This window comes from Onychostoma macrolepis, chromosome 23 (genome assembly GCF_012432095.1).
Source record: "Onychostoma macrolepis isolate SWU-2019 chromosome 23, ASM1243209v1, whole genome shotgun sequence".
Taxonomy (NCBI): domain Eukaryota; kingdom Metazoa; phylum Chordata; class Actinopteri; order Cypriniformes; family Cyprinidae; genus Onychostoma; species Onychostoma macrolepis.
In genome coordinates this window covers 29,668,781-29,694,779 of record NC_081177.1, presented here as the reverse complement: position 1 = coordinate 29,694,779, position 25,999 = coordinate 29,668,781, and the positions used below count along the sequence as shown (strand labels likewise).

Genomic DNA, 25,999 nt, shown 5'->3' with positions numbered 1-25,999 from the left:
TCCAGTCTTTACTAACAGGCAGATACGAGTGCATATAAATAAGCACAGACAATGGATAATAGGTGGGTGTATAGTTTATTATTCACATTTACATTCATGTTTTTGCAAGAAAGTGCACATTTTGCACGCCAATGCATCAGTGAGATTCATACAACAGCTGTGTGTGTGCTTGTAATCTGCACATACGACCTACATGACGTGCAGTGTGAAGCCCTTATGTTGGTTTTAAACGCACCCCACCGTAGAGCACTTACATATGCTGTTCCAGCAGCGCTCAGAAAGCCAACAGCGTCTCTTTTTAGCATCAAGCACATGCTGTCACGTTACGTGACTTGACTGATGCGTATACATAGGAAAGTAAAGGAATGCAGCATGGTGTTTTCATAATCGCTGGAAACCAAAACTAAAATTCTTTTTAACACCTATGAGAGCAAGGGGGCCCCCTGGTGGTTTGGGGCCCTGCGTAACCTGCATACTTTAAAGGGAGGACCCGCACTGTGCTTCAGTCACTCGACTGCTTGGTGACACGAAACTTTGGATTCTTTTGGAAAAATGATTATTGGCAGTGAAGAAATTTAGAAACTTGCAAAATGAGTCTGAAATGTAAGTTACTCAGTATTAATTACTCTGTCCTGATCAGCTGACAGTACACTACAGGTGCATCTGCTGTGTTTCGCTTGTTTAGTGTGTTTGTTCAGGGTTAGAACTCATCAAGGGGCCTCATTTATGAAACGTATGTCTGCACAGATTTGATCTTAGAGTGTGTGTACGCTAAAATCCATCATTCATACAGACATCTTCAATGTTGAAAAGTGCTTAGTGATGAATCTGTTCATCATATAAAACAATCAATTCTCTTCAGAAAATTTGGACTAAACTTGCCTGCAAACAACATGAAATATTATTTTATTTTCAGATGTATGTATTTTGCGGGAGTTCCATGAGTCATTTATTTCTCCACACCCTCACTCAGTGATAGGTTAGAATTTTGTATGAAAAATAAAAAGGATAAACAATGCAGATTTATTTTCACAGCCACCTTTGCTCATATTTACCAAGGGTGCCAATATTAGTGGAGGGCACTGTAGGAGAGTAAATGTTAAAATTAAATGTTATTTAATCTGTTTTTGCTTAATATTAATATAAGAGGAGATATGTTAGTAAGTGTTAATGTTCTATTGTTTTTAAATGTTTTATGGTATGTCTGAGTTTTTGGGGTTAAGTTGTTCTAAAGAGAAGAGCCTGTGGTTATATGTTGACGATTGGCTAACGGCTATGTTACTTTATTTCAAATGTAACACAATATTCTCAGTTCAGCACAATGATAGTCTCTTTGCCAAATACTTCAGTACATGCAGGTGTGCTTGTAATTATTTAGATTATATATATTTAATAGCACATTTCAAATGAAAAACAATCATACACTTAAAATATAAATTATTGTTTTTGAAATATTGTTTACTTGCATGTCCTGTGATGAATAACTGAGATAACAGAACAGAGAACATGCAAATGTATGGTTGAATTATTGAAATAACTTAAAAACTCTGGGGACCTTCATAGGAATATTTTACATCAAGATGGGTTCAGCTGACAAATAAAGTTTGGGAATTCCTGCTGTACAATATATGTCCCTCTTCTGAATATTATTAATTTGTCATTGACATTAGGATATGCCCCAAAAACCTTCAAAATGGCTGTTATTAAGCCTCTCGTTTAAAAAAAAAAAAAAAGTGACCCCAACAAATGAATTACAGACCAAACTCAAATCTCCCTTTTCTGTCAAAGATACTAGAAAAGGTAGTATCCTCACAATTATATTCCTTCCTAGAGAAAAATGATATCTGTGAGGAATTCCAGTCAGGATTTAGATCGTATCATAGTACTGAGACTGCTCTCATTAGAGTTACAAATGACCTGCTTCTATCATCTGATCGTGGTTGTATCTCTTTATTAGTTCTACTGGATCTTAGCGCTGCGTTCGACACTATCGACCACAACATTCTTTTGAATAGACTACAAAACTTTGTTGGCATTAGTGGAAGCGCCTTAGCATCAAGTTCAAATCGTACTTATCTGATTCTAATTCGTAGCAGTGAATGAAGAGGTATCATATCGATCACAAGTGCAGTATGGAGTACCTCAAGGCTCAGTACTAGGGCTGTTACTCTTCACGCTTTACATGTTACCCTTGGGAGATATTATCAGGAGACATGGTGTTAGCTTTCACTGTTATGCTGATGATACTCAGCTCTATATTTCTTCACAGACTGACGAAACATACCAATTTGCAAAACTCACAGAATGCATAGTTGATATAAAAAACTGAATGAATAGTAATTTCCCACTGTTAAATACTGAAAAAAGAAAACCAGTGGTGTTAATTATCGGACCTAAAAACCCCACATGTAATAACCTAGAACATTATCTAACACTTGACGGCTGCTCTGTCAATTCTTCTTCATCAGTCAGGAACCTAGGTGTGCTGTTTAATAGCAATCTGTCATTTGAAAGCCATGTTTCTAGCATCTGTAAAACTGCGTTTTTCCATTTCAAAAATATATCTAAATTGACCTATGCTCTCAATAGGCACGCTTCCATTAAAAGATTTGCACAAAACTTTGGCGATATTTTACAAACGTCATTATATGACGGCGTTTCCATTAACCAATATTAGGTGACTAAAACGTAACCTTTACCTCTTGCCAAGTCATGGCAACAGATTTTGGCTATATTTATTCAAAGGAGGCGTGTGCATGTATCTTTACAGAAGCAGCGCGGAGAGGTATGCAATGATTTTCCGGACTATTTTCAAAAGCAATTGCAAATTGTATTTTCAATTGCGTTTTCCACATGTGGGCGCATAAATTGTGACATAATCCAAATGCAAATCATGCATTATCGTTTGCATTTTCGCTTTCGCGAACGCACAGTGACGGCCACATTTCAAATGAAAAAGCAAAGTCCATTTGCAGTTGTATTTCCCATGTCTTACGAGTTATGAGCCTGTCATATTTAAATAGCAATATTAATTACCACATTTGCTTTTTCACTTTCTCTGCGTCGCGCATGTAACCTGCCAAAACTCAAATGAAATCGCAATTCCGTTTGCATTTGAATTTCCGACGTCTACACGGAAAGCTGTCAATCATTGTGAGGGGGCGGGACTATACTAGGGGGCGTGTTTGTATTGGAAGGTGACGTCACTCACAGACGACCGTGCTTGAACGCTTTGATTAACGGAGGTAATCGGTGAAGGCTCCGCTAAAGGCAGCTGCCAATCAGATCGTGCCTGTGTGAACGAACAGACAACCTTCTTGGCACAATACACAATTCTGTCTTTTTTGCCCCAAATGCAGCGATTATCCCCTGCTAACAGCGGGAGCCACAACGGTACGCACATAGGTCAATATTAACGAAACGCTTTACACCTTGGGCTACAACATCACTGAACTAAATTATACCTATATGCAAATCACATTTCTTATTAATATATATTTATTAACAATAAAGATTAAAAATAAGAAAGATGCACATTACAAATACGTCGTTGTAAATGTGACCCTGGAGCACAAAACCATCTTAAGTCGCTGGGGTATATTTATAGCAATAGCCAAAAATACATTGTATGGGTCAAAATTATTGATTTTTATTTTATGCCAATAATCATTAGGATATTAAGGATATTTTGTGGTCCAGGGTCACAAATGAGAAACTGTGATGAGTCATCCAGCAGTAATAACGTAACAAAAACATATAAAATTTCAAGCAAAATGATCATATTTATTTAAGCATTTAACATTTATAAGTTTAACTAAATGTCAGTAATGAACTGCATAAATTATAGCGATCATTCCCAAACGCGTACAGTAAGATTTAGTTGCTACAGTATCAGCTCCCCGTCAGTAGTTCTATACTGCCACCTGCTGGCGCAGTTGAGTAACTTAGAGAACAAGTTTTGTTATGTTGAGTTCGTGAGAAAAATAAGTCGTGATAACTAGAAAACAACTTTTGTTATGTCGAGATCACGAGAAAACAAGAAGGGGGAAAAAATGCATGGCCGCTTAGAACTTCTGTAGTAATAGAGAGCGCATCACCTGCCTCAAGATCTTTTACTGTTATCACTCCGATTGAGGCACATAAACAAACAGACAGTGCAAATCTGCACGTATTTACCTATTCGCCACCTATATCTTATACTAGAGCGTTCGGCACGGTCGTCTGTGATTGACGTCACTTCTCAATACAAACACGCCCCCTAGTATAGTCCCGCCCCCTCACAATGATTGACAGCTTTCCGTGTAGACGTCGGAAATTCAAATGCAAACGGAATTGCGATTTCATTTGAGTTTTGGCAGGTTACATGCGCGACGCAGAGAAAGTGAAAAAGCAAATGTGGTAATTAATATTGCTATTTAAATATGACAGGCTCATAACTCGTAAGACATGGGAAATACAACTGCAAATGGACTTTGCTTTTTCATTTGAAATGTGGTCACTGTGCGTTCATGAAAGCGAAAATGCAAACGATAATGCATGATTTGCATTTGGATTATGTCACAATTTATGCGCCCACATGTGGAAAACGCAATTGAAAATACAATTTGCAATTGCTTTTGAAAATAGTCCGGAAAATCATTCCATAGAGAGCCACTTCATAAATGTGCGTGGCGCAAGCATTGATTAGTGTGGCCGCAGTCCGCTTCAGTGGCTGTATCACCAGACACCTGCAGTGCATACTCGAGAGCAGCCACGTCTGACGTGTTTCTTGGAGGTTATAGTACATTGAAGAATGATCATATGACTTTTTACATACGCCATATGCGGAAAAACCGCTTCCATTGCAGTTTTGCGAAATGTTCCTCTTTCGAATTGCCTGAAAAAACCACCTCATGTGAGCGTAAAAACTTTTTTGTGATATATGGGCTTTTCTAAATTGATGCGTTTCCATTAGGGATACTTTCAATTCGCAATTTTAATTTGCGCAATTTGAAGAGTAACGGAAACGCAGCTACTGTCAAATGCAGAAATGTTAGTTCATGCGTTTATGACCTCAAGGTTAGACTATTGTAATGCTTTATTGGGTGGTTGTTCTGCACGCTTGATCAACAAACTACAGTTAGTCCAAAATGCAGCAGCTAGAGTCCTTACTAGAACCAGGAAATATGACCATATTAGCCCGGTTCTGTCAACACTGCACTGGCTCCCTATCAAACATCGGATAGATTTTAAAATCTTGTTAATTACTTATAAAGCCCTGAATGGTTTAGCTCCTCAGTACTTGAGCGAGCTCTTATCACATTATAGTCCTCCACGTCTGCTGCGTTCTCAAAACTCTGGCCGTTTGATAATACCTAGAATATCAAAATCGACTGCGGGCGGCAGATCCTATTCCTATTTAGCACCCAAACTCTGGAACAATCTACCTAACACTGTTCGGGAGGCAGACACACTCTGTCAGTTTAAATCTAGATTAAAGACCCATCTCTTTAGCCTGGCTTACACATAACACACTAATACGCTTCTATTATTCAAATCCGTTAAAGGATTGTTAGGCTGCATTAATTAGATCAACCGGAACCGGGAACACTCCCCATAACACACGATGTACTCATTACATCGTAAGAAGAATGGCATCTACGCTAATATTTGTCTGTTTCTTTCCTATTCTGTTTCTCAGTCCGTATCCGATCAGATGGTGGATCAGCACCAAGAGATGATGTCTACAGCCCTGATCGTCAGCGGAGACCAGGACACCCAGATGACCCCAGAGACAGATCCCCAGCGAAGACCTGAAGGGTGAGTGGCTCATATGTATTAAATACATTTTTGAACTCATTAAAAATTCTAAACAACCATTAAGTAAAAACGTTTAATTACATTATTTTTAACAAATAAGCTTTTGATAATTTATAAAATTGTATTAAAGATTTCACAGAATGATTTTGGCAAAATAGCGCCCCCTGTCCTGCATACTCTGCATTCCCCGCTTTTGCGCTACTGGTGGAGATTACGGTATTCTCATCTGAAAGTCATTTTCCCCTGATAATACTTCAGAAATCATGTCTTGTGTGTATCTTACAGCGCAACCATTTATTTTATAAGAAAAAAAACAAAACAAAAAAAACAACAACAACGCTGGATTAGTGATATTAAATAAAAAGAAAACTTGCAAATGGCTTTGATGAAAACGGTTAAAATGAGAAAAACTTATTATGGATTCATTGTGAGCATGTCAGTACAGCATGGTTTAATAATAAAAAATAAATAAAAATTAAAAAACACACACATAAGGTCACACTTCGCTTGCTCGTGAGCTTGGCACCCGTGTAACACCGATGCTGCAGAGCAGGGACTGCGCGGAGAGCGCGAGGGAGTGTCTGAGGAGCGCAGTGAGTCAGGCCGCCAATGGAGCTGTGCGGATCCCCATCACACTCCAGCTTACTGATCACCTTTATCACCATTCACATGATCTTCAGGGATGGACGACGATCTGGTGTGTGAATATGACTCCACCTGGGACACGGAGAGCGACGGGGACGAGCTGGAGAACACCGGCCGCAGCAAGAAAACACGGCCCGCTTTCGTATGTCTCTCTCTCTCTCTCTCTCTCTCTCGTTCCTGTGTGCGGGGTTTATACTCTCTCTGAACTGTGCACGGTGTGCGGGGTTTTACACACTAACCGTGCGCTGTGCTTCTCGGAGCAGTCGGTTTTCTGCGCCGTGTGTGTGATTGTGTGTGTGTGTGTGTGTGTGTGTGAGACTCGGTAACTCCACGCGCATCTGACCCCGCTAACGCTCGAGGAGGGAAGTGTGCACATAAACCCCTTGAGAGGTTATCTCTGTGCAGGTGCTTTACTTCTAATATTTGATTGTGTTTGATAGAATAGCGCGTTAGCTAGTTATTTAATATCAGCGCTGCTGACCGGAAGTGCGTCACTCGCAGCCGATCTCCACATCATCTGCTGGACGTCACATTAGGCCACAGACGATAGCAAATTGTTTGAAACACGTCCAGTCTGCTATATTTCAATCTTTCACAGCATTTGCTCACGACCCAAACCCTAACAATAAGCATAATGCAAAATACAGTGTATTTCTGGAGCGGAGCGCGTGACTGCCGGGCTTCATCTGAATACTGTAATATCGAATAAGGCCTGTGATTATTTCAGTCTTTGCCACTGAATATTAGCCTTCAGAGGTGCAGCATTGTGTTCCTGCTTGTCCTAAAAATATCAGTTTGAAAAAGCACAATATTTCCTTACAATATATTACATAAGGGTAAGCTGGACAAGATGAACACTTCTCAAATGTAACACATTTAGATGCAAGTTAGCATGTGTTCATATAGGAAATAAAACTAACATTTGCTCGTTTCGTTGTTAAATAGCTCAAAATATTACAAGAGGAATAAGAAGCCCCCCTAGATAAACTTTTATGGAATGTATAAATTAATTTTGATATTTATCTGATTTTAATGTCATGTCACTAAATGCATATTAATGTAAAATACATTATTGTAAAATACTAAACTACTCTATTTAAGATTTTATTTTCACAGTTTAGATGAATAAGACAAAGCAGAATCCCAGTAACAGAGATTAATTTAAAAGGTAAAATTATTCTATGACTTAGAGGCATAGCAATATTTACATATTTAATTGCCCATATTTTAATTGAAGATATGTCATAATAGCAACACTATGAATGCTAACTCAATGATTTACTCCGTTAACCTAGAGCGCAGATGTTCCCCTTCTGTGGCTCAACTTACCTTAGCTTTTTACTTCAAAATAAAAACCCTCATCAACAAATCAACACACACACAAAATGATATTCAACAGTAAAATATGTTATGATCACGGTTTTCCAGAAAAACCTCAAACAGTTTTGACTGAATAATTCTCACAAATGTTGATAGTGACTAAATGAATAATAGAGTGCCGTTCATCAGAAGTGTTGAGATGAGATTTAGTGGCGTTTGTGGAGGTCATCTGACCCCGTCTGACCCTGACCTGCACATTCACTTCAGTCTACAGCTACACGTAATCACTGATCGCTCTGCTGCGTAACTGAAACTAATGAATTTGAGCTGGTGTGGAGTTTTTTTAATTGTTTACTGGAGAGTAAAATGCATGCTGTTAATGATTAGCGCAGAATCGTTTGAGCAGCTTTGTACGGTGTACCCATTAAACACACTTCCATTTTTGAGCTCGGATTATAAAAAGAAAAAATCATTTATTATCCTACTTGAAGTCTTAACCAGTTGATATGTTTGTTACTATATACCTCCTGTAATTTGAAGTCGATCAGATCATCACACGCTGAGATACGAGTCTCCATGTGTTCACGCTGTCTGGCGGCCATTTTGAAAGCTGTCTGAAAACTTTCACCAAAAGAGGAGCCCCTTAAATGTGCGTTTTGTAGATGTTTAAGCCTTTATTTTGGGTAAGTTTCACTAATAATTTTGAAATGAAGAGATTAATGTTTAGACTTCTGTATATTATAACCTGGAACTTGGATGCTGGACATAATTACATCAGATCCAAAAGATAGTTTCAGCAACACAGCGCAGATGCTACAGAACACCGTTAGCTGACTAGCTGTATAAGATCGTGTGCTACGCTAACATATTACTTCACAGGCATTACTGGCTCGTACTTTTACATCCATAATATTATAAATTGACAGCTTATTGCTGGTCTGTTGTTTTACAGTGCTGTCATTTTTAAAGATTTCATATTATTGTAAGGTGAGCTTAAAGGGTGCACGACTATGAAAATCACACAGCTTTATCAATACAATACAATACATTTTGAAATGCGTATGAATGTATTACATGACCAAGATAATTTATTTTGCAAAATCCTGTCATTGTGATTAATATTACATGACATTTATTAAAAATTGTTGCTGCTCCAGTTAAGCTCAGTGTGCTCTCTTTAAGCTCTTCCACATTCAACGTCTGTAAATACTTCATAAACAGGCTTTAAATATTAACTGATGGTTGTCACTAAGATAAGTTAATGGATTTTCTCTGGATTCTGTGACTCAGATCTGCAGACCGGCTCTGATCTTTGGCTTCTCCAGACTGTAAATCTGTGGAAAATCATGTGTATTCCAGCCATAAGAGACTAAAGATAAGATTACATCCATTTAAGAGGCTTCATATCGAGGCTAGTTTCTGTGTTCATCCCCATGAATTACATGTTTTATTGGTTTGTTTTATCTGATTTTTGAATGTGTTATTTAGCTGAACATGGACTAGTCTAGATGATGATATGTGTTTAAATCACACTTCATTATTTATTACGTTTACCCTAGTAGAAATTTCGCAGGAAGCTCCTACAATGATCGGTATGAGCAAACAGTCTATATGAGAATGAGCCTAAGCACAGTGAACGTTTGTGGTTCACTCCATCACCTGAATTCGTTTGAGTGAAAACAAAAAGACAGCTATAGCTGCTTGGATACACAGTTGTTTATTTATAATTCACTGAAAAAGTCTGAATGTTAAAGAGCCACTGTTCTCCAGCAGTCTACCATGAATAGTTTGGGAATTGGGACGCAGCCAGTTAAAGCAGTTGAAACTAATGTTTGGCTCTTTGCAGTGGTCCAACTCCTCCTCGAGAAACCTCCGAGCGGCCAAGGACATGCAGAACTACAGACACGGATATCCAGTAAGAGCTCGCCATTTTCTCCCAAAATAAACTAAACAGTGCACTTTGAATTCGTTACAAAAACCGCTGATGTGCTGATCTTCTATCGTCTCGCTGTAGAACATCAATGAAGAGGAATGTCCGGAAGAAAGAATGACTAATTTAAAATTCTATCTCAATGAAATTAAATCGTCACCTGATGGTACGTCTCCTCTTTCTCTTGAGCTGCAATAGCAAGTCCCTAGGTTGAGGTGTAGTGCACTTCTTTCCCTGTTTGTTTTGGTTTTGAGCTCTTGTCATGTTTCTTGTGGCCCTCAGATGTGTCGATTGAGACCTTTCACACCGAGTGGAGAACAGATTACAAAAGACTGGAGAGAGTTCACTCCTACATTCAGTGGTAAGAAACGCCTCTTTAACGAATCACGCGGATCCTCATGATGATCTGTCCAACTCTCCTTTTGACCAGGTTTTGTTAAGCAGATGAAATGCTTTGGAATAGGGCTGTAACGCTACACAAACATGACGGATCGGTGCGTGCTCGGTTTTGTCGTCACAGTACAGCAGGGGAAAACTAAACATAATATTGCTTCTTTTTTTATTAAACAGTGGTTTACTGAACAAATTATTTCTTTAAATAAATTCAATTGTAATGAAAATTTTCTTAGGGATAAAAATGTACACTTCTGCTCTAAACTATAGGGAGCCCTTTTACGTTACTATTAACAACAGAGCCCAAACTTAAATTCAATTACTATTTATTTTTAACTAAAATAATCAACACTCAACTTTAAAAAAAATTGTATTCAAACACGTAAATGGCACATAATGCAGTTTTTAAATTAACTTCTAAATGATAACATTTCTGTTTGTTGTTGAAATATATTCATTTACACAGTGGCTGTCATAACTTGTTTGATAAACGATTTATTTAAACATACATTAAATAATTAAGACATCACTAACAGGTAAAGTCAAATATAATGAGTATATAGTCTAATATTTGGCGAAATGCTCTTCTCTAGACTTGATTTCTCTAGTAAATATTGAGCTGTGGACAGGGGCGCGGGAAGATGTTTTAGATTGGGGGGTCTGGGGATTTATATAGAGGCTATTTACACTAAGTGAAAACAGCACTATTCTTTAGTGATATGTTATTTACACAGTGCAAATAGCTTTAGATTCTATTTATTCTATGTTAAAATAGCAGGATATTCTGCTAATTACTCATTGCAAATAATGGTTAATTATTTACACCTCAGCATTGTAATACATTATAAAACAGTATGTAATAACTTGGGTGTATTTTTTTACATTTTATTTCAAATTATTAAATGGATGCCACCTTATTGGGACAAGCCCTCCCTACACCTACCCTCAACTTTTGGATTATTTCCTTCATTTTTATTAAAAAATAAATGCTTTTCTGATGTGATGTGACCTGAAATTTGAAAAGAGAGAAAAAAAAAAAAGTTCGCCAAAAGGCAGATTTGAACCCCGGTCGATCGTGTCAAAAGGAGCGTGACACACATTTACCATCTGCGCCACTGAATCTGACAATTGACGACCGTCCTTTGCAAATTTGACTATCCCAATCATACGTTTGTGGGTGGAGTTAGTGTAAATAGCCTCTGCCAACAACCGGGCTGTTTGCACTTAAAGAGACACTCCGAATTTTTTTTTTATATTCCCAACAGTTAAACAGTTGCCCACAGAAAAAACCAGCACCCCCACTTCCCGCGCCTCTGACTGTGGACACTGATGGTAAATGTTGTTTACAAGCTGTTTTATTAACGTCTTTCCGCGGTTGAAAAACAGATTGAGTGATTACATGAGATGTTCTTTCATGTTTATTTCACGTTAAAACTAGCAATGACTGCCGTTTGAACTGAGGCATTTATACAGCTATCTGTCGCGCCACATCAAAGAGCGTCAAAACAACATTTATTGTCTGAATTTCTTCAAAAAAATTGACATAATTTGAAAGATGATACTTTGTTTCTTACAATATATAAAACTGGTAGTTTCCAATGAAGTTCCAGTCGTGCAGTGGTTAAAACAGCACTGTATTTGTTCGGTACACATGCGCACCAAACCGAAAGACCCGTACTGAAAATGTTCAGTATGAATGCGTGAACCGTTACACCCCTACTTTAGAAAGTTAAAGCTGTGTTGTTTGCAGGTTGTTTCCTCTGCGAGAGCCAGGAGTGAACTACATGGCTACAGAGCTCACCAAGAAGGAAATCCAAGTAAGTCATGACGATCCCGAACTCTAATAAACCCTGTCCCAGAGACGCTAAACTGTGCTGTGGGACTGAAGCTGGCTCTCGTCCTGTCGTCCGCAGGCCTTCAGGGAGAGCGATGAGGCTAAGAGTCGTCTTCTGGACTCCTACGAGCTCATGCTCGGTTTCTACGGCATACAGCTGCTCAACAGAGAAAGCGGGGAGGTGAAGCGCGCCGAGAACTGGAGGGAGAGATTCGCCAATCTAGAGAGGTGAGGAGCAATCTTTTAAAACCTTCCTTCAGATGAAACGCTGGCTGTTTATTGTTCTTCTAGTGTACAGAAGAAATCTACTGTAGTTTTCAGTTTAGTTTCAGTAAGTTCCTCACCAGTACCGGGTCACAGGCCCCCCATCAGAAAAGTGTGCCCATACTTTCATAGTCTCTTTTTAATACTGTTTTGGATATGGATATGAATCATCTGTGCACTCACAGTAAAAAGTTGCTTCATCATTAACAAATGATAGAAGTCATTTGGCAGTTTTGTTTCCTACAAAATAAAAAGTTTCTGTCCTTATAAAATTGCAGAGTGTCTATTTACACTAAGTACAAATAGCCCGGCTTGTTGGCAGAGGCTGTTTACACTAACTCCACCCACCGCCGTGTGCTTGAGATGGTCAACATTAGAAGACACCTGTGGTGTAGATGGTAAAGTGCATGCTGTAGTCTTTTTGATGCGATCAACCCGAGTTCAAATCCACCTTTTTTCCTCCCTTTTCAAATCTCATATCACATCAGAAAGGCATTTATTTTCAACAAAAATGAAGGAAATAATCGAAAAGTTGAAAATAAAGTATCGAGTAGGGTTAGAGTAGAGTGTCATAAAATTGGCAATGGTTGTGATGTAATTATTGTAGTCTGACACACTTCATGTCTGCTGTTACAGGACTGTTTTTAGTATCGATTCGCTGTTAGTGCTAGCTGCGCTGCGCTTGGTTTGAGCCGCTTTCATTTGCATTTGGGAATTAGTCATTAGTTTATAAATCTGATGTTGTTTACAAAGAGAAGTTTCAGTGTCACATAATCCTTCAGAAATCATTCTAATATGCTGATCTGCTGCTCAAGAAACATTTCTCATTATTATCAATGGTAAAAACAGTTTTGCTGCTTAATGTTTTTGTGGAAACAATGATGCCACTCAAACATTAAAAAAAGAGAGAGAAAAATTATTTTATTTATCATGCATAAAAGTGATCGAAAACATTTTAATGTCTTCACTCACTTTTTATTTAATAAATGCATTAACAAATTTAAATAATATATTTGATAAATGCAAATAAGTGCTGTTCATTAAACTTTATATTTATCAAAAAATCCTGAAAAATAGTATATCACGATTTCCATACAAAATATGAAGCAGCAAAATTGTTTTTAGCATTGATAATAATCAGAAATGTTTCTTGAGAGTCAAATAAATTCAGCATTGATGAGCAGAAGATATTTATTTCAAAATCATTAATAACTGTAATGTTTCCAAACTTTTGGCAGGTACTTTAATAATAATAACAATTCTATATACTTGACTATAACATATTATAGCACTTTATTATAATATATTATATTATATTGTTATCATGATTATTAAATGCTGCTTTTTATTTTTTACAGGACAATAGTATGTATTATTACAATATAAGATATATCTTTTAATGTGCTAAAATATATATTTTGAATAATAAGTGCTTGGGGCGTGACTTGTGGGCGTGATCAGATTTTCCTTCTTTTTTGTCTCTAGCTGATCACATGCCTGGTTATTATTGCATACTGTTTTATAATGTACTACAATACTGAGGTGCAGATAATTGCCACTATTTGCAAAAAAAAATTGTAGTATAAATAGCAGAAAATCCTGCTATTTTAACAGTGTAAATAGCATCTATTGCCATTTACACTTAGAGCAAATAGCTGCTGCCATAAAATGTCCCGTTTACTATTGTGGTGTGAGAAACCGCTGCAAGTTCATAAGCGAACTGTCCAAACAAATCAAACTAAACCCTTTTTACCGATTAGATCAAAGTATTCATTGCTTTGTGAATTTGCTATTGCTGATTCTAAACACAACCTGACTGCTGAAATATTATCAGGGAAAATGATTCTCAGGTCAGTGTCCGTCAATCCCATCGACACACGAGGATTTATCAGTAATATTTCCCCAGATCTCAGGTGCAGACAAGGCCACTACAAATAAAAACTGTCATAACTTCCACCAGTTGAAAAATTACATTTGATTAGTACCTTTTAGCTTATATGTAACTACATGAGGTGACTATTTGGTGAACATTCGCTGTAAGGTGGCGTTATAATAAACTAATTTGCTTTACTAATCTCGAGTCACTTGTAACAAAATGTTATCAAAAGAATACAGATTAATGAAATTGTTTAACAGATACAGGCTAAATATACAGTGCCGTGAAAAGGTTTTTGCCCCCTTGCTGTTTTTTTTTTGTTTTTTTTGTGCATATTTGTCACAGTTGAATGATTCAGATAATCAAACAAATGTTAATATTACACAAAGATAACCCGAGTAAATACAAAATGCAGTTTAGAAATTATTATTTAATTTATGAAGGGAAAAAAGCTGTCCAAACCTGCCTGGCCCTACATAAAAAAAGAAATTGCCCTCTAAATCTAATAACTGGTTGTGGCAATCAAGCGTTTGCGATAACTGGCCATTGCCAGTTAGTCTTTCACATCGCTGTGGAGGAATTCTGGCCCAATCTTCTTTGCAGAATTGTTTTAATTCAGCCACACTGGAGGGTTTTCGAGCATGAATGGACTGTTTAAGGTCATGCCACAGCATCTCAATCGGATTTAAGTCTGGACTTTGACTTGGTTTTTCTTGAGTCATTCAGAGGTGGACTTGCTGCTGTGTTTGGAATCATTGTCCTGCTGCAGAACCCAAGTGCACTTGAGCTTGAGGTCACAAACTGACGGCCGGACATTCTCCTTCAGGATTTTCTGATAGAGAGCAGAATTCATGGTTCCATCAATTATGGTGAGTCATCCAGGTCCTGAAGCTCAGAGCATCACACTACCACCACCATGTTTGACTGCTGGTATGATGTTCTTTTTATGAAATGCTGTGTTGGTTTTACACCAGATGTAACGGGACACACACCTTCCAAAAAGTTCAACTTTTGTTGCATCAGTCCACAGAATAATTGCCCAAAAGTCTTGGGGATAATCAAGATATTTTTTGGCAAACGTGAGACGAGTCTTTGTGTTCTTTTTGGTCAGCAATGGCTTTTGCCTTGGAACTCTCCCATGATGCTGTTTTTGCCCAGTCTCTTTCTTATTGTTGAATCATGAACACTGACCTTAATTGAGGCAAGTGAGGCCTGCAGTTCTTTAGATGTTGTTCTGGGTTCTTTCATGACCTCCTGGATGAGTCATATTTGTGCTCTTGGAGTAATTTTGGTAGGTGGGCCGCTCCTGGGAAGGTTCACCACTGTTCCAAGTTTTCTCCATTTGTGGATAATGGCTCTGACCATGGTTTGCTGGAGTCCCAAAGCCTTAGAAATGGCTTTATAACCCTTTCCAGACTGATACGTGTCAACTATTTTGTTTCTCATCTGTTTATGAATTTCTTAAGATCGCGGAATGATGTGTTGCTCTTTAAACATGCTTCACTTTGTCAGACAGGTTCTATTTAAGTGATTTCTTGATTCAACAGGTCTGGCAGTAATCAGGCCTGGGTTTGGCTCGTGAAATTTAACTCAGCTTTCTAAAATAATGTGGTTAATCACAGTTCTTTCATGATTTAATAGGAGGGGGCAATTAATTTTTCACGTAGGGCCAGGTAGGTTTGGACAGCTTTTTTCCCTTAATAAATGAAATCATCATTTCAAAACTGCATTTTGTATTTACTTGCATTATCTTTGTGTAATATTCAAATTTGTTTGATCTTTTAAGCGTGACAAATATGCAAAAAAAAACAAAAAAGAAAACAGGAAGAGGGCAAAAACTTTTCACGGCACTGTATGTATGTGTGTGTGTGTGTGTATACAGTGGCGTGAAAAGGTTTTTGCCCTCTTCCTGGTTTTTGTGTATATGTATATGTGTGTGTTTGTGTATATACACACACACACATCCTAATGATACTGAATATATTGATTCCCTATGGAGATAGGAGAAAATAGAATTGTCTCTGTTAATAAATATCATAATGTTTTTTGAAAACACTTAAAAACACGTTTTGAAAAGCTAGATGACAGTTTCTTTATCACTGAATTGTCTACGTTGGTGCTTGGACCTTGATTTCTGATTGCAGTTGTATTTTTTTTTTTTCATAATGAGAACATTAAAAACATTTTATACAATCATATTTCTGTGTGACATTTTAGAATCTTTTTTTTTTTTTTTACCATTTTATGCTTTGCATCTAATTTATTAATCACTATTAATGAAACCAGTTTTGTCTGACTCCAAATAAAAAGTGAAAGACAGTCATGTGCATTTGCTAGAAAAATAAATAATAACTACATTTCAGAATGACACGTGGGCTGTAGAGTGTATTAGGACGTATTGAAACCCTTTCACTCTTTCTTTATTTCTAGACAGTCTTTCTCACATGCCACTAAAAATAATTTCACATTTGCTTTCAGAAACATGCATAATAATCTCCGAATCACGAGGATACTCAAGAGCCTGGGAGAGCTGGGTTTTGAGCATTTCCAAGCCCCTCTGGTGCGCTTCTTCCTGGAGGAGACCCTCATCAGAAAGACCCTCAGCAGCGTTAAACGCAGCGTACTCGACTACTTCCTGTTTGCCGTGCGGGACAAGCGTGAGCGCAGGAAGCTGGTGCGCTTCGCCTTCCAGCACTTCGAGCCCAAAGACAAGTTTGTGTGGTGCCCCAGAAGAATCCAAAAACGCTTCAAGAAGAAGTCAGAGAAGCGGCAGAACTCTTCAGCTGGCAGCGGAGACAGCGCAGCGCAGGACGAAGGTCATTCACGATACAGAAACAAGGACGGAGAAGCCGCAAGTGAGCCAAAACACAGCAAGCCGGTCGCTGATCTCACAGATGCAAAGAAGCAAGTCGACAGTGACTCCGTAATGAGAGACGACTCGGAGAAACACTCTGAGGGCTCTTCAGAAGATCAGGAGCCAAGTCCAGACGCTGCTAATGTAGAGTTAGCTCTCAGTAATGGCACCGGTGTTAACAACGGAGAGACTGTCAGCGATGAGCCACGCTGTGCTGAAGGCCAACAAGTCATCCAGAAGCCTGAGCAAGCGGCGGAGGCCTCGGATGCTAGCTCTGAGCGTGTAGCCGGTTCTAGCGCAGGATCTGCAGACTGCGACGACTCTCGGGACGAGACGGACTGTCTGCTCTGTCCTGTTGACTCCCAGGAGGAGCCGGAAGGAGCGAGTGAGGACAGGACAGTGACTGACAGCCCTAAACATAATGCGCCAACACAGTCTGAGAAGCTTCCCAGGCCTGGCCTGACGATGATGAGCATCCAATCTGAGAGCCATGAGAAGAACGCAACGAACTGCAACCAGTCGAATGGATCGGAGAAGGAAGAGCCGATGGACATTGTGGACACGAGTTCATACCTCGCCCATGAATGATTCCTGAGCACGATAAAGCACTGAAAATCGACACTTTATGAACTTATTACAAGATGAGATATGAACTGAGCTGAAGGGGTTCATTCAAACACGTTTTCTTTGCGGTGGCTGAGTTACGATGGGGCCAAATGTACTTGTTATTGCTGTTTTATTTCTAGTTTGAATGTTTATTTGTCCATACTTTCATATTTGCAGTTTTTCCAAGCTTTTTTCTTTTTCTTAAACTGAAACTGTGAAAGAGGAATGTACATTCAACAAATAAGAAGCAACTATTGATCAGAATATTTCCATAGTGAAAACACAGTTAGTATACCGTTTTTCAGCAGATATACTGTATTTTTGCTGATGCAAAACTCTTTTGTGTTTTTAATGATATCCCTGAATTCAAATGAAGGAGCTTGTCTTTTACTAAGCTAATGGAAATATTTGAGTTCAAAAATGTTAATTTTACATCTGCAGTCACAAACTATAGAAGCGTTAATAAGCCCTATGATCAGACATTGTATAAATCAATCCCTCAGTGATTCTTGGAATGTGCAGCACATGCAGTAACTCCAAATTTATAATTAAAACGCTTCCCACAGTACCATAAATTAACCCTTCATGAAGCATTCTAGAAAAAAAAAAAACATGAATTAATGTTTATATATTGTTTTTCTGTTGTGTTAAAATAATAATAATTAAAGTGTACTTTCTTTTTGCTCAATTGCTGAAGCTCAGTAATAAAGGCAGAGACCAAGGGCATAAAGGAAATGTGTATGTTTTGTCAATTTGATGTCTTTAATCCTTTTCCAATTTCATAGTGTTTTAAATCTGTCAAACCTCCTGAGATCAAGCCGTTTAAGAGCAAAAGGAGCCCCAATGGTAATTGAAGGAAGTGTTTTGTAGCTCATGCAGAAAATGTGAACAGCATGGCAGTGAATGTGAAGGATCTTTGGACTGTTTTCCTAATGCTCACCATCTCTCATTGAAATAACGAGTTCTTGCTTTTGGACCTACTACTAAATAATATATCTTCGCCTGCCAACATTTCTATGAATAAGATACATACACAAAACATACTTAGAGGAATGTAGAAACTGTTGGTACTGTGGTATGCCAGAAATGAAAGAAAGTTTGTAAATACGTTACTTTAAAAAAAAAAAAAAAAAAAGATTATCAAATTCTTCAAAGTACCTTTGAATATACCATGCTATACTTTCCTAATAACGTGTGGTTTATGAACATATTTAGTGCCATATTCGATATAATACAGGACTTACAGTGGGTACGGAAAGTATTCAGACCCCCTGAAATTTTTCACTCTTTGTTATATTGCAGCCATTTGCTAAAATCATTTAAGTTCATTTTTTTTTCCTCATTAATGTACACACAGCACCCCATATTGACAGAAAACAGAATTGTTGACATTTTTGCAGATTTATTAAAAAAGAAAAACTGAAATATCACATGGTCCTAAGTATTCAGACCCTTTGCTCAGTATTTAGTAGAAGCTGATCTAATACAGCCATGAGTCTTTTTGGGAAAGATACAACAAGTTTTTCACACCTGGATTTTGGGATCCTCTGCCATTCCTCCTTGCAGATCCTCTCCAGTTCTGTCAGATTGGATGGTAAACGTTGGTGGACAGCCATTTTAGGTCTCTCCAGAGATGCTCAATTGGGTTTAAGTCAGGGCTCTGGCTGGGCCATTCAAGAACAGTCACGGAGTTGTTGTGAAGCCACTCCTTCGTTATTTTAGCTGTGTGCTTAGGGTCATTGTCTTGTTGGAAGGTAAACCTTCGCCCAGTCTGAGGTCCTGAGCACTCTGGAGAAGGTTTTCGTCCAGGATATCCCTGTACTTGGCCGCATTCATCTTTCCTCGATTGCAACCAGTCGCCCTGTCCCTGCAGCTGAAAAACACCCCACAGCATGATGCTGCCACCACCATGCTTCACTGTTGGGACTGTATTGGACAGGTGATGAGCAGTGCCTGGTTTTCTCCACACATACCGCTTAGAATTAAGGCCAAAAGTTCTATCTTGGTCTCATCAGACCAGAGAATCTTATTTCTCACCATCTTGGAGTCCTCCATGCGGGCTTTCATGGGTCTTGCACTGAGGAGAGGCTTCCGTCGGGCCACTCTGCCATAAAGCCCCGACTGGTGGAGGGCTGCAGTGATGGTTGACTTTCTACAACTTTCTCCCATCTCCTGACTGCATCTCTGGAGCTCAGCCACAGTGATCTTTGGGTTCTTCTTTACCTCTCTCACCAAGGCTCTTCTCCCCAGATAGCTCAGTTTGGCCGGACGGCCAGTTCTAGGAAGGGTTCTGGTCGTCCCAAACGTCTTCCATTTAAGGATTATGGAGGCCACTGTGCTCTTAGGAACCTTAAGTGCCGCAGAATTGTTTTTGTAGCCTTGGCCAGATCTGTGCCTTGCCACAATTCTGTCTCTGAGCTCTTCAGGCAGTTCCTTTGACCTCATGATTCTCATTTGCTCTGACATGCACTGTGAGCTGTAAGGTCTTATATAGACAGGTGTGTGGCCTTCCTAATCAAGTCCAATCAGTATAATCAAACACAGCTGGACTCAAATGAAGGTGTAGAACCATCTCAAGGATGATCAGAAGAAATGTTAAATATGTGAGTGTCACAGCAAAGGGTCTGAATACTTAGGACCATGTGATATTTCAGTTTTTCTTTTTTAATAAATCTGCAAAAATGTCAACAATTCTGTGTTTTTCTGTCAATATGGGGTGCTGTGTACATTAGTGAGGGAAAAAATTAACTTAAATGATTTTAGCAAATGGCTGCAGTATAACAAAGAGTGAAAAATTTAAGGGGGTCTGAATACTTTCCGTACCCACTGTACATGGGGCTGGAATCCCCTGGGCTCTAAAACATCGTGTTCCACAAAACAAAAAAATTCAATTATGCTTTAACAGCTATACTATGAGCCTAGACGAATGAATATACAACATGCCTCATCTAGACATTACTCATTGAATATTGAGTATACAGAGTCCTGATCCGAAACTTGTATTTTCCTATTGCTTGGTGCACACTTCAAGTACATTAAAGTTTCATTAAAATCAATCAATTTTATACAGGAATGTGCAGAGAGTTTCTGAGGGACAGGAACTCAAAATGCAAAAAAACTAATTACTACAGCCATTATATACATATGTACAGTCATGTGAAAAAGTTAGGACACCCTATTGAATTCCATGTTTTTCTGTACCAGGACATAAAAAAAAAAATTATCTGGTCCTTGGCAGGTCTTAAAATTTGGAAAATAAAACCTCAGATGAACAACATCACATTACATATCACACTGTGTTATTATTTAATTGACAAAAATTAAGCCAAAATGGAAAAAACATTTGTGACAAAGTTAAGACACCCTATGATTCAGTTGCCTGTAGATCCACTTTTAGCAGCAATAACTTGAATTAATCATTTTCTGTATGACTTTATCAGTCTCTCACATCGTTCTGGAAGAATTTTGGCCCACTCTTCTTTACAACGTTGCTACAGTTTATTGAGGTTTGTGGGCATTTGTTTATGCACAGCTCTCACCACATGATTTCAGTCGAGATGAGGTCTGGACTTTGACTGGATTATTGTAACCCCTTGATTCTTTTATTTTCAGCCGTTCTGTTGTAGATTTGCTGGTGTGCTTGGGATCCCTGTGCTGTTGTATGACCCAATCTTGGCCAAGCTTTAGCTGTCGACACGGATGTCCTCACATTTGACTCTAGATTAAGTTAAGCCAAGTTAAGTCGTGACGTATTGTTTCGAGTATGGTGACCCATACTCGAAATGGTGCTCTGCATTTAACCCATCCAAGTGCACACACACACACACGGAGCAGTGGGCAGCCTTACTCCAGCGCCCGGGGAGCAATTAGGGGTTCGGTGCCTTGCTCAAGGGCACCTTAGTCATGGTATCGAAGGTGGAGAGAGTGCTGTTCATTCACAATCCCCACCTTCAATTCCTGGGATACAGAGGAGTTCATGGTCAACTCGATGACTGTGAGGTGCCCAGGTCCTGTGGCTACAAAACAAGCCCAAAATCATCCGCCCTCCACCAGCATGTGTATCTTTTGGGATGAGGTGATTGTGCTGATATGCTCTTTAGGTTGTCACCAAACATGGCGTTGTACATTATGGTCAAACATCTCCACCTTCGTCTCATCTGTTTAAAGGACATTGTTCAAGAAGTGGTTTGTTTAGATGCAAACCTAAACTGTGCGCCATGCTTTTTTAGATAGAAGACACTTTCTTCTGGTAAGCCTTCCAAACTTGCCATACTGGTCCCATATTTTTCTAATTGTACTCTCCTGAACTTTATCAATTCACATGTTAGCTGAGGCCTGTAGAGTCTGCAGTGTTGTTCTTGGGCTGTCTGCCATTTCTCTTTGTGCGTTACTCGGTCTGATCTTGGGGTGAATTTGCTGGGACGTCCACTCCTGGGAGGATTGGTGTCTGTTTTGAATGTCTTCCACTTGCGAATAATTTTCTTCACTGTAGAATGATGGACTTCAAATTGTTTGGAAATGGCCATATTACTCTTCCCAGATTGATGGCAGCAACAATTGCTTCTTTAAGATTATTGCTGATGTCATAACTCCTTGGCATTGAAGGTTCCAGACCAGCAAACTACCAAAACATCTGCTTTTATAGAGGTGCTCACACTGGCTGATGATCAGTTAATCAAAGGCTTTTGATTAGCAGTGCCTGACTGCTACTTACCCTCTTAATTCCTATGTTAATAGTAAGGGTGTCCTAACTTTGTCACAAATGTTTTTTCCATTTTGGCTTTATTTTTGTTAAATAAATAATGGCACGGTGCAATATGTCATGTGTTGTTGTTCATCTGAGGTTATATTTTCCAAATTTATATTTTTTTCTTATTATGTCCTGATACGGAAAACCAGGTATATAAGAGGGTTTCCTAACTTTTTCACATGAAAATATATATACATATATATATATACATACACCCTCTTAAAATCCATTTTGTAGTTGTTCATCGACCCCCCCAGGTCTGCTAAATAACTTCTTGGAGGAGGTGCTCTCAAACTTCCCTGAGGATGGTAGTTATGCTTGGAGTCCTCAACATCCACCTAGATAAACCTCAGGCTGCAGACTTCCACACTCTGCTTGCCTCTTTTGATCTCAAGATAGTGTTAACTACGGCTACTTATAAATCAGGCAACCAACTGGACCTTATTTACACACAACACTGCTCCACTGATCATGTACTGGTTACTTCACTGCACACCTTGGATCACTTCCTGCTTACTCTTAACCACAACATGATTCCTGACACAACACATACACCTCCACATGTCATCTTTCGATGTAACCTACACTCTCTCTCACCCTCCCGGCTGTCTGCTATGGTTTCATCTTCGCTTCCTCCCCCTAAACAGTTATCATGTCTTGATCTGCTGCTTTTCACACGGTTAACCACCAGATCCTCCTGTCAACCCTATTGGCAAAGGGCATCTCAGGAATCAGTGGTTTGAGTCTTACCTCTCAGATAGGTCCTTCAAGGTATCTTGGAGGGGTGAGGTGTCCAAGTCGCAACATCTAACAACTGGGGTGCCTCAGGGCTCAGTTCTTGGACCACTACTCTTCTCTGTCTACATGGCATCACTAGGTTCTGTGATATGAAAAACATGGCTTTTCATATCACTGCTATGCTGATGATACTCAACTCTACCTCTCATTCCATCCTGACGATCCGACGATAGCTGCTTGCATCTCAGCTTGTCTAACAGACATTTCTTGCTGGATGAAGGACCATCACCTTCAACTCAACCTTGCCAAGACAGACCTGCTTGTGGTTTCAACAAACACATCACTTCATCACAATTCCACCATCCAAGTTAGGCACACCAACCATAACTCCTTCAAAAACAGTCAGAAACCTTCGAGTTATGATTGATGATCAGCTGACTTTCTCAGACCACATTGCTAAAACTACCCAGTTCTGCAGATTTGCTTTATTAAACATCAAGAAGATCAGGCCCTTTCTTTCAGAACATGCTTCACAACTCCTTGTTCAAGCTCTTGTTCTGTCCAGGCTGGATTATTGCAATGCTCTCTTGGAAGGTCTTCCAGCCAGTTCTATCAAACCTTTAAAATTAATCCAGAACGCAGCAGCAAGATTAATCTTTAATGAGCCAAAAAAGAATGCATGACACACCTCTGTTTATCAGTTTGCACTGGCTACCAATAGATAGCTCGCATAAAATTCAAGGCATTAATGTTTGCCTACAAATCCACCTCTGGCTCTGCACCCCTTTACCTAAATTCATTACTTCAGACGTATGTGCCCTCCAGAAGCTTGTATTCTGCAATTGAACAGCGCATTATAGTGCCATCCCAAAAAGGCACAAAATCACTTTCACTGACTTTTACATAAACTGTTACCTCCTGGTGGAATGACCTGCCCAACTCAATTTGAGCAGCAATTCGAGTCCTTAGCCATCTTCAGGAAACAGCTAAAGACACATCTCTTTCATCTACACGTGACCTTCTAACACTAATAACACTCTCTATTCTAATTCTGTTTATCTACTTCTTGTCTTTCTATTTATTATAAGTAAATAAAAAAACACTTGCTACAGTGCCTTGCGAAATTATTCACACCCCTTCATTTTTTTCACGTTTTGTTATGTTGCTGCCTTGTGTTAAACTGCTTTAAATGACTTTTTTCCTCATATCAATCTACACTCCATACACCATGTTGACAAAACAAAAACAGAATTGTCACAACTTTGTAAATTTATTAAAAATAAAAAAAACTGAAATAAGTAAATCGCATAACTATTCATACCCTTAACTAAATACTGTATGTAGCTGAAGCACCTTTACAGTCTCAAGTATTTTTTGTTTGATGCGACAAGCTTTGCTCATCAGCATTTGGCAATTATCTGCTATTCTTCTCACCTCTTCACCTCTGAAGCTCTTGTCAGGTTGAATGGGGCAGACGCACATTTTCAGGTTTCTCCAGAAACATTTGATTGGGTTCAATCTCAGGCTGTGGTTGGGCCACTCAAGGACATTCACAGAGCTGTCTATAAGCCACTTTTGCTGTGTTTTTAGGTTCATTGTCCTGTTGGAAGGTGAACCTTCTGCCCAGTCTGAGGTTCTGAATGCCCGGACTGGGTTTTCATTAAGGCTATCTCTATATTTTTGGTGCATTGAGCTTTTCTTCTTCTCTGACGAGTCCCTCAGTCCCTGCCGCTGAAGAACAGCCCCACAGCATGAGGCTGATACCAGCACACTTTACTGCTGGGATGGTACTCTGCAGGTGATGAGCAGAGCTGGTTTCCTTCAAACATGATGCATGGAATTCAGGGTAATAAGACCAGAGAATATTGTTTCTCAGAGTCTGAGGGTCCTTTAGGTGCTTTTTTTGCAAATTCCAAGCATGTTTTCATGTGTCTTCACTGAGGAGAGGATTGGCCACACCGCCGTAAAGCCCAGATCAGTGGGGTGTTGCAGTGATGTTTGTCCTTCTGTAGGTTTCTCCTATCTCCACATATGATCATAGAGCTTAAGTAGAGTGACCATCAGGTTCTTGGTCACCACTCTAACCAAAGCCCTTCTCCATCAGTTGCTCAGTCTGGCCAGGAGGCCAGTTCTAGAAAGAGTCCTGGTTGTTTCAAACTATTTCCATTAAGGGTAACAGAGACTACATGCTTCTGCGACCCTTTAATGAAGCAGAATTTTTCTCTGAACTCTTCCTCAGATGTGTGGCTTGACACAGACCTGTTTCTGAGCTCTACAGGCAGTTCTTTTGACCTCAGGGCTTGGTTTTTGCTCTGATATGCATTATCAGCTGTTAAACCTTTTATGAAGATGTGTGTGCCTTTCCAATTTCATACTCATTCAATTGAATTTGCCACAGGTTAACTTCACTTGAAGTGTAGTAACATATATAAGCAATATAAATGCTCCTGAGCTAAATTTCAACTGTCCCAGAAAAGGGTATGAATACTTATGCAATGGAATCATTTAAGTTTTTTATTTTTAATAAATTTGCTAAATTTGCTTTACCATTGTGGTGTATGGAGTGTAGAATGATGTGGAAAAAAGTAACAAATTGGTTTAACATAAGGCAGCAACATAAAACGTGAAAAAAATGAAGGGCTATTCAATACTTTCGCAAGGCACTGTATGTGTTAGACTAAATATAGGATCGGGCTGAGGAGAGCCAATAACGATCAGTGAGAAAAGGCTTAATCAGCCCTGATAGTTGAGATCGGCTTGGGACATCCCCGCTAGACGTAATATTAAACAGCCAATATAATACAATATAATACAGGAATTTATATCTCAGATGCGAGAAGATATCAAAATATTGAAATAACACTTTTAGCAATATTTACGCATTTATTGTCATATGCACAGACTGTTAAAGCAGCTCGGGGGTGCCATAAAATCATTTACACAGTGATTATAAATGCATTAATCATCATCAGAGATTAATGTTTTAAATA

At 38.9% G+C, this 25,999-nt stretch overlaps 1 protein-coding gene across 3 annotated transcripts; it reads left to right on the top strand.

Annotated features, from left to right (window-relative positions):
- The first annotated feature begins 5,692 nt into the window (after positions 1–5,692).
- On the top strand, positions 5,693–18,274 carry ogfr (opioid growth factor receptor). Of its 3 annotated transcripts, XM_058764527.1 has the most exons (8): positions 6,506–6,586; positions 9,055–9,175; positions 9,611–9,679; positions 9,779–9,860; positions 9,977–10,055; positions 11,838–11,904; positions 12,001–12,149; positions 16,540–18,274. In XM_058764527.1, exons 3-8 carry the CDS (start codon positions 9,653–9,655, stop codon positions 17,501–17,503), a joined length of 1,368 nt encoding a protein of 455 aa, XP_058620510.1. In that variant the 5' UTR covers positions 6,506–6,586; positions 9,055–9,175; positions 9,611–9,652; the 3' UTR covers positions 17,504–18,274. The 3 variants fall into 3 exon arrangements, with proteins under 3 accessions (XP_058620511.1, XP_058620509.1, XP_058620510.1); XM_058764528.1 differs by lacking the exons at positions 6,506–6,586; positions 9,055–9,175 and adding an exon at positions 5,693–5,799; XM_058764526.1 differs by lacking the exon at positions 9,055–9,175 and having other exon boundaries at positions 6,312–6,586.
- Positions 18,275–25,999: the final 7,725 nt, after the last annotated feature.